At 36.4% G+C, this 12,505-nt stretch overlaps 1 protein-coding gene across 1 annotated transcript; it reads right to left on the minus strand.

Annotated features, from left to right (window-relative positions):
• Positions 1 to 988: 988 nt before the first annotated feature.
• On the minus strand, positions 989 to 12,457 carry ACADSB (acyl-CoA dehydrogenase short/branched chain). The gene is made up of 11 exons (XM_026669160.2): positions 12,341 to 12,457; positions 11,086 to 11,245; positions 10,419 to 10,519; positions 9,668 to 9,874; positions 7,873 to 8,043; positions 6,527 to 6,652; positions 5,980 to 6,072; positions 4,842 to 4,931; positions 4,118 to 4,255; positions 3,038 to 3,137; positions 989 to 1,857 (listed from the first exon to the last, which is right to left on the minus strand). Exons 1-11 carry the CDS (start codon positions 12,392 to 12,394, stop codon positions 1,787 to 1,789), a joined length of 1,311 nt encoding a protein of 436 aa, XP_026524945.1. The 5' UTR covers positions 12,395 to 12,457; the 3' UTR covers positions 989 to 1,786.
• Between the last annotated feature and the right edge of the window lie 48 nt (positions 12,458 to 12,505).

A 12,505-nucleotide genomic window follows, 5' to 3' on the forward strand; every position in this document is an offset into this window, starting at 1 on the left:
AGCTAGTCTGTAAACCACTTGTGTGAGTGCATGTGTGTGGACATGCTTATGCTTAGGAACGAATACAACCTCTGTCCTATCATAATAGCAATAACACTTAGACTTATACACTGCTTCATGGTGCTTTACAGCCCTCTCAAAGCAGTTTACAGAATCAGCATATTGGCCTCAACAAACTGGGTCCTTATTTTTCAAACTTGGAGGGATGGAAGGCTCAATCAACTTTGAGCCATTCAGATTTGAACTCCTTGAGCCTGCAGTAATGCATTCTAACCATTGCACCTCTACGGCTCTACCAGTATCATATGTTGATCTTGAAATAAGCAAGTTTCCCATCCTGTACTAGGATGTTATGTCCAAGGTCACCTTCTCTATGGCCAGTTGTGTGTCTTCTATTTCAGGATACAGTAAGCCAGTGGTGGCTAACTTTTTTGGGCTCCTGTGCCAAAAATTGTGCATGCATGCATGCACTCATGTGCCAGCACCCACAATACAATGTGCGCCCCCCTCCCCACGCCCCCTGTGCATGCACATTCAATCCCCCCCACACCACCCCCTTACCTGCACTGCACCTCACAGCTGAATTTGCAGTTGGTTTGAGGCCTTTTTTGGCCTCCCAGAGGCTTGGAAAAAGCCTCTGCAAGGCTTTTCAGGCCAAATTATAAGCCTGTTTCATCACTTCCGGTATTAAACCAACCGAAAAAAATCAGCTGTGAGGTGCGCGCTTGAGCAGTAAGGTAAGTTTGCCTGTGGCTGGCGTGCCAGCACATATGGCTCTGTGTGCCACTTATGGAACGCATGCCATAGGTTCGCCATCACAGCAGTAAGTTTTATATGACATCTGACATGTATTTGATTTTTTTTTAATGAATAGCTGGCAAGAATAATGGAAGAAGCAAATGAGGATTATGCTATGGGAGGAAGGTAAAGAAGCATGGAACTCAAACACTTTGTGATCCTTGTGTTGTGTAAATCATACCGTATAGGATTTCATTAATCTTTTATTTAATCTTTGTATTTAATTTTCAGATTCACAGAATCATTTTGCAATGAAGCTTATATCATTGTATGAAAATTACAAAATACATTTCCAAGAATCAAGTTTCCATCACCAATGCAAACATACAAGCAATAAAAACATATGTCCGTATTAGATGTTCTGTTTACAAAATTTACCTTTAGGTTGGAAAAAAACCCAGCATCTTTTAAAAAAAAATGAATATGGTTCACTGCATGCAGCCCAAACTAAACAGGATAACATTTATCCAAGCAGAGAATACTTCATGCAAATAAAAAGTATAGTTCATTTCAAATAAAACGTTAATAAGGTAAATGTAGAGTTTGCTGTGTAGGTCTAAAAATGGACCGGGGGCGGCACAATGTCGTCACAGGGGGTCCAGAATGCTTAAAGAAATGTTATGATTTAAATTTTGAGTTAAATTTTGGGGGTCCGTGGCCAGAAAAGGTTGAGAACCACTGAGCTAATACAAAGAAAGTTTGTTTCTTTGTTTGTTTAAAAGGGAGTGTGGAAGTGCATAAACTCTTATTTCAGTGATTGGGAAAACAACAAAGCGTTCTTATGGTGTAATTACTGATTCCTAATAGCCCAGCCATTTACATTGCACTCTTGCACAGAAAGTTGCACAGTGATTAAAAATTACTATCATTTGGTGCCTTGTTCTCAAACTTGCAATGAACGGATAATCTGCAACCCACAAAGAAGTAAAACCACATTTAGCTTCTGAGAAGAAATGAGGTTGGCAACAGTCATTCAATTCCTGGAATTTCAATACTCTTGGGCAATGCACTTTGCAATAGTGTTTAACTGGATATTTGAAGTTCCTTCGTATATGGTACCTGAAACAAATCATCAGGGGGGAAAAAATGAATCAAGGAGGCATTGAAAATCAAAGCGCTTTCAGCTTTACTTTACCACAAGGTAAACGAAAGGGAGACAATCAACTGTTGTTTGTCTTCTGTGTAGTCCAGACATGAAGCACAACCACAAATACAAGCTCTATCTTTATTATAAGCTTACATTAACATAATTTTGCAAGACTGAAAATATTTCTCCTCTATGTTTCTTTTACTCCCTGGAAAACTAGGGAAGAGTCCCTTCTTGCTTCTCATGCTCCCTCGTGGTTCTGAGAAATCTTCTGCATGCTGTTTGTCTAGTCAGCTCCTCCTCTTATCTCTCAATGTTATGCCCACAGGCGACTACAACCATATAAATGAAATTGCTATATTTATTTCAACGACAACCTGTATAAATGACAGTTCTCTGAAGTCAGGGATGCATTAATGAGTAAATCGTTTACCGATGAAACAATGATTGCATTTATTAGTGTTCTAAAGCATAACATGATTTATTTGATTTTGATTAACCCTGTATCAGCTCAGCCATAAGCATGTTTTATAGCATTATGTGTGAACAAAACCATCATGGCTTATTTAACAAGGATATTAATTAATTAATTAAATGAATGAAAGGAAGAAATATAGATACATTGTGTGTGAAATTAGGAAAAAGAGAACGGATGTAATTGAATTGAAGGAAAGTGGTATACACAGAATTGATGAGAATATTCAGGGAAGTGAGACGATAAATAAATGTAAAGGCTAAAATGGATGTAATAAGAGTACTTGGTATGTTTACTACCTTGAGTTACTTATAAAGTAATAAAGGCAGGGTAAAAATCTAATGAATAAATGTAATGAATAATAAAATATATACACATACACATGGATACAAAGGAAAGTTACTGCGAACTTTAACTACTACTCCTCTAAGAAAATTAGGCAGAAGAAATGTATCAGCTTTCGTTACCATATTTTCAACTCATCTATGCCACCTATCCCATTTTAAAGGTAAATTACTAAGGAAGATAATGAAGAATTTATTCTTCAGATAAATGAAGAATTTGCCTCTGAATATCTATTGGAAAACTCTTAAAATTAATGCTTTTTAAAAGCTTTGCAATAATTAAACTCTGAATTCAATACAATGCAACAAAGAAATGCATCATATATAACTTACCAATCTTGCAGTCCCTGTAATATTTTTCAATCGGATAATCTTTTGTGAAGCCAACTCCACCCATCCATTCAATGCATTTACTTGTTGTTAGCGCTGCAACCTTTAAGATATAAAAGAAGCCTGTTGTGAGGGTTTATGAACTGTTTGGTTTCTACTATTAACCACCCCTCTAATAAATATATTACAAAAGATACAAAACATTAATCGAATAAAGCCATGCTAAGCTAATGATGCATAATTAAAGAGCTCTAAAGCTTATGGATCTCAAGTGGAAAACTATAATTCTTTTGATCATTGCAGTTTATTTTAAAATATAATTTCCAGATAAGCTGGGCAGAATCTGACAATGAACTTTGATACTCATATGACCAAAAAATTAAATGGGGATGCTTAAACCAAACCAAACCAAACCTCTGAGCTCATGGCAGCCTGTGCTTTAATTTTATTTCAGAGATAACAAATCTCTATAGGGTTGGATTTACAGTCTTCTATAAGATAACGCTTGCAGTGATAGCACATTCGAATTTGTTTGTATTTCATATCTTACTTTAAGAGGGTCTATTAGCCATTGAAAGCCAATTTGGTGTAGTAGTTAAGGCATCAAGCTAAAAATTGTGAGTTCTAATCTTGCTTTTTGCACAAAGCCAATGTGGTGCCTTGAGCTAGTCACTTTTTTTCAGTCCTAAGTAGTAAGCAATGCAAACCACTCCACTCCCCCCCGAAAAAAACTTGCCAGAAAAACTGCAGGGAGTGTTCCAAGGGACCAAAAATATCTACAAAAAACCCAAAACTCCACTCACTAGTCCTTTGGGACCGGAGCAGCATATAAGTCATAGGTAGCAAATAAACCTACACATAATCAAAATGTATAATATAATTTCTCTCTTTTAAAGTAGGAAATAATTTATTCTTTCATTTTTAAATAATCCTATAAAATGCATTTAAGGTTTCATTTTTCGTCTTTCTTCTGCCCTCCCCTCTACATAGCTGACTGAAACAAAGAGATTTGAGACCTGAAAGAAACAATAATTCCCTTCAGTTCTGCTTAAAATTTAAACATAAAAAAAATGGAGACCTTACCTCTGCTGTGTAATATTTGGCCATGCTTGCTTGTTTTATAAATGGCTTCCCAGTTTCTGCAAATCGGGCTGCATTGTAGGTCAGCAACCTTGCAGCTTCAATCTGAATGGCTACCTGAGCAATCTGATGTTGCAGTCCCTTAGAAATAAAACTTTTATTGAAACATTGCCCTCAGGAAAAAAAATTCACAGCCATCAACAATACGTGGAGTTTTCAGTAGCATCCTTGCAATTAAGCAATGCTCAATTATACAGTATATCTAATTGCTCTTGAAAGTGCTTAGTTATGAGTATGTAAAGGTCAGTGGCTAGAATGGCCTAAATTGAATTAAAAACTAGACAAAGAAGGAGAAACCATTGTTGTTCTTCAAAATGAGTTACATATACTACTATTATGTACTACTACTGCTACCTGTATTGACAATGCAGAGGAATTCTGTAATAATTTTGTCATGCCATATGAAATAATAAAAGGCAAACTATTTTCATCTGCAATGGTACTGACATTTTAGATATGTTGTTCAGTTAAATACTTTGTGAGTATTATTTATTTTGCGTATGGCATATTAAATATGGAGTAGTAATATTATTACTTTATGGTAATTACTCAGTATTAGCTGCAGTAGAATAGTAACAGTACAGTATGGCTCATAATGTTTATTTCTATCAGTCATAATTATTTATATTTTATATTTATCTCTTTTACAGAACATATCAATCAATACCTGAAAATCAAAAATGCTTTTTCCAAATTGGGTTCTTTCCTTTGTGTATGGGATAGTATGATCAAAACACCCCTGTGCTAATCCCAGCATCTGTGTGCAGATAAACAAGCATTAAAATTATTGCAAAACACCTTAATTCACACAGCGACTTAATTTCATACCAACTATTGCAATAGGTTTATCACTAAATAGTGGTTCCTTAAGGGCTGGTAATTTAATCCTAGATTTGTTCATTCTAAAATAGGGCTGGCATGCTGTCCTAACATAGTCAGCTAACATGACCCAGGGCCATGAAACATGGAAACTTTAATCCAGAAACATCTGGAAGCCATAAAATGCCTCCTGTTAAAAAAAGAAGTTACTCAAATGCAGAAAACCATATTATCATTGTCTTATTCTCACTAGGAAAATACTGCAGCAAAGAACAGATTACAGAATTATTTGCTTTACTCCAAAGATTTGGATCAGTATTTTTGAAGGGAGGTCCTTCTGCAAAACGAAAGAAATCCATCTGCCAAATATGGGATTTCACAAAGAGATACAAATGTGGTGTAAGAATGATTAACTGTCTTTCTTCAGGAAAAAGTTACAAACCTTCAAAAGGACTTTTCAGAACCGCTTATAGATATGTATAGGAATTTTCCCTTCTTATTCTATTTTAATTTGTACTAATTTTTCCTCTTGTTTCTAAAACTTTCAATACAATTATATTAAGAATAAAAATAATTCCTTTTTTTCATAATGTGCCATTTTTGGAAACAGACTGCATGTTCAAAAATAGATTGTAGTATGTGACAGTTGCCTGTAGTTCAAAGGAACAAAAAAAGGCAAAAAATCCAAGCTCATGTTTTTGAGCATGCCTAAAATTATTCTTTGCACTATTTGGTATGGTCAACACTTTAATCCTAAGTATGCATTTTTTTTTGGAATTAACTGTCAGAACTGTTTCCATACTTACTGCTCTCATTCCAGCTTAACTGACTTTCTCATGCATCTGAGCTCTCTCTGCATGTTGTTATTGAGCTTCTGTTTTAGCTTAATATTGCAGGGGCAATTGTTCTCAAAATCAAAGGGGAACTCAAGTTCTACTTTTACTGTGATTTGCCCATCAAGGCCAACTATTTTCAAATATATTCACCTGTGCAGCTATGCCAATTCTTCCTTTATTCAGCATTCCAATAGCATACTTATAACCCTGACCAATCTGTCCCATTATGTTTCTTTCAGGAACCTATAAAAACAAAAACAAACAAAAGAAAACAAAGCATGATCAGTATCAACTCCTTTTTTGTTGCTGTCATTTCCAAAAGTCAAAAGGCCATTATTATGACACTGCATTCAAACACAGTTCTGGGAAAATCTAGTTTTACATTTTTAAATACATGTTTTAAAAATGAAGAAATTAAAAGCAGAGCAGAAAACAAAAAGGGTGCAGCTTTTGATATTCAGAAGTTTGCTTTAAGTTTGGGTCACTTATAAATTATGGCCATGTGCCTTCCAATTGATAATATGTATTGATAAGATATTTAACATATTAGGCTATCGCCCATATACAAAATGCAAACCTGAAATACATCATTCTCTTTCCAAATTAATGGCTTCTATAACTTTAGCCTATAAGGCTTACCTCATAGAATTACAAACTCAAAACCAAATGCAACGCTGCTTTACAAATTTTATTCTACCTTCACATTTTCAAATGTTACAGGACATGTAGATGCTGCTCTGATTCCCAGTTTATCTTCTTTCTTTCCTACATGTAGGCCATCCGTATTACGGTCTACTATGAAACATGTAATTCCTTTATAGCCCTAAGGGGAAAAAAAAGCAGATACAGTAACACATTAACCATGATGGCGACTTTATACCACATAAATACATCCCAACCCTTGCAAAATAATTCATACTCAAAGTTCCATTCAAATAAGTGGGTCCTTCTTTAGGCATCCATAGCTGAGGATTACTTTCTTCTACAAAGGTGATCCAACTGCAGTTCCTGCCATAACGTTGTATTTTGTATCAAGACTTGCATGGATTCTCTATGCCAGAGCATCCATGTTAATATAATAAACAAGTGTCTAGTTTGGCAACACGATGTCCATACTATTCCACACCACTTCTGGTCAATCTATACAGACACATATACATACCTCAAATGAAATACAAAGCTCCCAAATTTTGAGAGACTTCAATGTAAATTGCTCATGGGTAATTTCAGGCAAAGAATCTGAAATTATGTAAGATTTTGTTTTATTAAATGAGATTCAACGAGGTATCTCTTGTGAGATTTGGCACTTTTATGAAACTTCAGCTGTATTAAAAATGTATGCTTGCTATTTTACAGCATGAGATTCTGTAACATACTCCTTGATAGATGAAGAGATTACCAGTGTCAGATTTGAAGTAAACTTCTTTGAGAGCAAGATACTGTCAGGTTTCCAAGTGATGAAATCCATTTAAAAAGAAAAGAACAAAGAAAACAGTGAAGCAAAGAAAAGAAAAGCGGGATTTTGTCTGCATTGCAATTGGATCACCTCTGCCTCAAAAGACAATCCCTTCCTGAACAATCTTTTAGGCCACCTGAAAGTGGTCAAAACTCAGTGTAGTCACAAAGTACCAACACCTTATTTCCAAGCACAGTAGGCTTTGCTGGTCTGAATGAACAGGTCTCCTCAGATGAAGGGGGAAAAAACTCTCTGGAGGCAAAGATCACAATTTCTGCCCCTATTTGTCTGCTGAAATTTACAAGCAGTTTAACACGGATGTCAAACTCGCCGCGTGACATTGCCGTCACGTGACATATCGTGATGTTTTTCCCTTCATGGAGCTGGGTGGTCTGTGTGTGACGCATGGAACTGGGTGGTCTGTGTGTGACGCATTTGGCCCGCAGGCCGCCAGTTTGATACCCCTGCTCTATAAACTGAAGATTTATGTGAAAATGGCAATTAGAAAAGTTGGAATTATCCTATATTTTTAACCTTAGTATAACAATACATGCACAATCACATTGCAGTGATTTTTAACTACTTACTGCTGAAGGGTTTGCATTTGCCATCACCAAAAACACCCCTGCTTGTTCTGCAAAGCTAATCCACATCTTTGATCCATTGATGATGTAATAATCCCCTTGCTTTTCAGCACGAGTCTTCATGGAGAAGGCATCACTACCAGCTTCTGGTTCAGAAATGCAGATGGCGCCCATCTACCATTTAACATAGAATTCAGCGGTCAGCTAATCCCACTGGACACTGAAAATGTAGGTTTGGCAACGTAATCAGAGAAAACTTTCCTTTTATGGTGTTGGCCCTTGAAAGGGGTCAAGACAATTTATAAAATACAGAGGCAAAAGCCTGGTTACTGCTGTATTGGCAAAATTAGCCATTGATATAATGAAAAAGGCAGGTAGTAAATCAAAAGCAGGGGTGTCAAACTCAAGACCCAGGGGCTTGATCTGGCCCTTGGGGTCTTAGATCTGGCCCGCAGGGTCATCCTGGAAACAGTGAAGGACCACCCCGCAGTGCCTCTGCCAGTGAAAACAGAGCTTGGGAGGGCCGCATGCAGGGTTGCAGGAGACTGTCGCAGTCGAAAATGAAGCTTGGGAGCCCATTGTCTCTGGCAGAGTGCTCGGGCCACCACAGGCGCCCCTGACACAAGTGACGTTGAGCTGGCCATGCTCACCCTGACCACACCTTCTCCAGCACACACACCCCGAGGTGAAACACAACCCTGATGCGGCCCTCAACGAAATCGAGTTTGACATCCCTGATCGAGACATTTGACGAATTTTCTCATAACAACAGTTTTGAAAGATATGCTATTCAAATGTAATTAGTCATGCTACCTTTTCTATTTCACATCTATATTTCCTGTATATTTGATCACTTCAAAGCTATTAATTTAAATGTGTGTAAAGATGCTCCCTTCTTGTATTTTTAAATATTCTTTTTTAAAATTTATTGTTTTTTTATGGTCTGTTTTTTATTGTACGCCATTCAGTCATGTTCATGAGATGGACGGCTATATAAATGTGATACATTTAAAAAAATGAAATATTTAATCATTTAATAAAATTTAAACTTTAAAAGTAACATTTCAGACTTTATAACTTCCATCTTAAACCACAAGATTGACCTTGGTTTTCTAGCAGGGAAATACACTATAATTTCGAACTGCAAAATTTACAAGTATTTAAGACAGCAAAAGACCTAAGTAAGAGATTATGTTTTAAAACATAGAGATTTAATATCTAATAAATAAATAGCAACTCTACATACAGAAGGTAGCCCTCAATTTATGCCCATTCATTTAGCGACCATTCAAAGTTACAATAACACTGAAAAAAGTGACTTAGAACGGATCCTCACATTTACGAATACTGCAGCATTCCCCACAATCACATGATCAAAATTTGGATGATTGGCAATCTGCAAGTATTTATGACAGTTGCAGTGTACCGGGGTCATGTGATCAACATTTGCAACCTTTCCAGCTGGCCTCCAACAAGAAAGGTGAATGGAGAAAAAGCTAGATTCACTTAAACTGCAGTGTTTCGCTTAATGACCATGGCAAAAAAGGTCATAAAACTGGGTGAGACATACTTAATAACTGTCTTGCTTAGCAACAGAAATCTTGGCTCCAATTGTGATCCTATGTCGAGGACTACAATTCCAATTGGGAGAATGTTAATATTAACTTGAACATCACGGTGTTTCAATGTAACCAGAATGGGGATTGGGATCTTAATTTCATAGTAATAGTGATAGTGACATTACTGCAAAGTTTGTAAATCCTTTTGTTTAACTTAGTCATCAATGTGCTTTACCTACCATGTCTTTTGCCAACCTGGGCAAATAGGTTCTCTTTTGTTCTTCTGTGCCATATGTTGTAAACATTTTATTAGTGAAAGTATTTTGGAGTTCGCACGCAAGTGATACAGATGGGTCAACTTTGGCTAACTCCTCAACTACCAGAATGGTAGAAAAAAAAGAAGATCCAGTTCCTCCATATTCTGCTTCAAGCTCAATACCCATTAACTAAGAAAAAAAAGAATAAACTTTTGTTATGGAGAAGAAAATTGTACAAGTTGAGATTGATATCCAATTGAACTTCCAAGTAATTCCAAAATTAGGGGTAATTACTTGGGATTGAATCTAGAAAGTCAATGGAATATTAGGCAGCAGATCTTGAAATCAGTGATACATAAACCACTCTTGTTGATTGTAAGATCTTTATTCTTACTAAAGAATAATCAAAATGCTTGTTGCATACTACTACACATGTATCCCCCCAATATATTTCCACTGAAAATAATTTGCTAAATTGTCTCTCCTTTAAGCAGAAGATAAAAGAATAAAATCGACAGAAAAAAAGTGAATGAAAACCAGCATTCTGTCCCAATGTTCACTTGGCAATTATCATAATTTATTTTTAGATTATGCTATTCTACAACAGACTATATTATTGTAGCTAACAACTAACCAATATGCTGTACGTGCATAGAGCTTATACTGTATAAAACCTAGTTAAACTTGAAAAAGAAGCTTAAGTCATTTTAAGCATAAAAAATAAGATACAAACCCCTTGTTCAAATAGTCCTTGGAATAAAGAATCATCAAATTTTGCATCAGCATCCATTTTTTGTACTAATGGAGCAACTTGTTCTTGAGCAAATTTTTTTACTAGAAAAAATAAACAAGGATATTATATACACACACACTATATATACATACATACATACATACTTACATACATACATACAGCAGGCTAACTGACTGCCAGTAGACTGCACACACTTCCAAGCTGAGGGATACAAGCAACAATATATTGGCTTGTAAGGTAGTCTCTAGATTAAAGAACCTAGCTTGTGAAAAGCAGTACTAGAAGAACTGAATGTGTTGCACTCATATTATTAGCATATCTTTAGTATAAACAACCCAGTGTTCTGTCCTTCATAGATTACTATTTGAACAATGCGCAGATAGGAGAAAATATTTCACAAATGAACCCATTTACAAATTACTATAAATACTGGATTTGGGGTATTTCTGTATTATAATTTATATTTTTTTAAAATCAAACTTCCATCATTGAGGTTCTGCAAAATCTAATCTTATTACTGTTGCATCAGCACAGCAACAGTTGAATGATTCTAGAGGATGTTTAAATCACTAGTGAGGATCCTCCCAAATTTTTAGAGGATTTTGCTGAAAGAATTTGAATCTGTTTGATTAACTAGACACATTACCTGATTGTTTAATCATTAACTCTTCTTCTGTAAATGTCTGAAGTGGAGCACAAGTTAATCCTTCTTTGACTATGTGTGGTAAAGCTTCTGATTTGAAAGATTTAGAGAGACAAGGATGAGCCATCCAATGATTTATGCAGAGCGGCATATTCCACCTTGGCTATGGACAAAAATATTTTAATATAAAGAAAAAAAGAAAATACTTAAGAGTTAAGATTAGATTCAGAAAATGACAATTCAAAAATAATCTGCACTTCTTTGTTCCACATGGCTGTAGTGTGTGTGTGTGTGTCTGTATATGCTGTATATAAGTATATATATATGTATATATATATATATATATTCTTAAAAATATGGGCAATATTATATTTCAAAAGGTGCTAAAATATCTCGACTTCACTTTTGCAATTAATGAAAAATGGCACACATATGACAGAATATAATATATTGCATGCATCTGACAGTCCCAATGTAGCATATGTTTAAAGCTTGCCTATTACAGAGTCTTTCCTCAGTGTGAAAAGAACATAGGAGAAGGCCATCGACCAAATCAAAAGTATTTTTGTATCTTTAATGTTGTGCAGGAGGAGAAATTTCAGCAACTGGATCTCTATGAAAATTAGCATAACAACACAGAAGCTCTGACATTCTTGTACTTTCTCACTGAAAAACCCTAACTCTATCTGTACCCCTTCATTACATACCACAGCAATGCATTCTTAATTTTAAAAGGTGACAATGCTTTACCACTGTATATCACCTGAACCCTGCGATCTCAGAACTTAAAGCTGTGGACAGCAACCAAACGTGGCCATATCTTAGAGATAACAGTGAGTAAGGGAATTAACTCTAAAAATGCCCCGTCTGGATTCTCATCGGTTTACCTACTCGGTCCAATAAATATATTTTCTGTTCCCTGTCAAGGTTCATGCATTGCAACACACAAGTAATTCTGTGTTGCGAGCCAAAACGTTTGCTTCACACAACACCCCAAGCCAAAATATCTGGCAACACCTCAGAATTTGCAAAACTGGCTTCCTAACTTTCTCGCCTCGTTCCCACCGTAAAAGGACACGGATTCGCCTCGATTAGTGTCCTCGAACCAGCAACATCCCACCCCTAGTTATTTGAACATCTGGATGTGCCAGGCACCGAGCGCGACACCCTTGGGCGTGATAAACTTGCGCTCTGCCACGGAGCTATCCAGGGCGGCAGCTCTTCGCCTCTCGCCCTTACAGTTTTACCAGCCGCTTACTTTCCTGCAGCATTTCAGCAAAGCCAAAGCTCCGCCAGGTGCCATCGTTGACATCTAAAGCAATCCCGCTCCTTGCTTCTCCCAATTCGCCTTCTAGGTTCGTTCCCTCAAAGAGATAAGAGATGGTGCTATTTTCCCCCCATTTCTGGTTCCCGTTGGAATCCA

The sequence above is a fragment of the Notechis scutatus genome, chromosome 4 (genome assembly GCF_049901735.1).
Source record: "Notechis scutatus isolate UNSWTSFEM ecotype Mainland chromosome 4, rNotScu1.2, whole genome shotgun sequence".
Taxonomy (NCBI): domain Eukaryota; kingdom Metazoa; phylum Chordata; class Lepidosauria; order Squamata; family Elapidae; genus Notechis; species Notechis scutatus.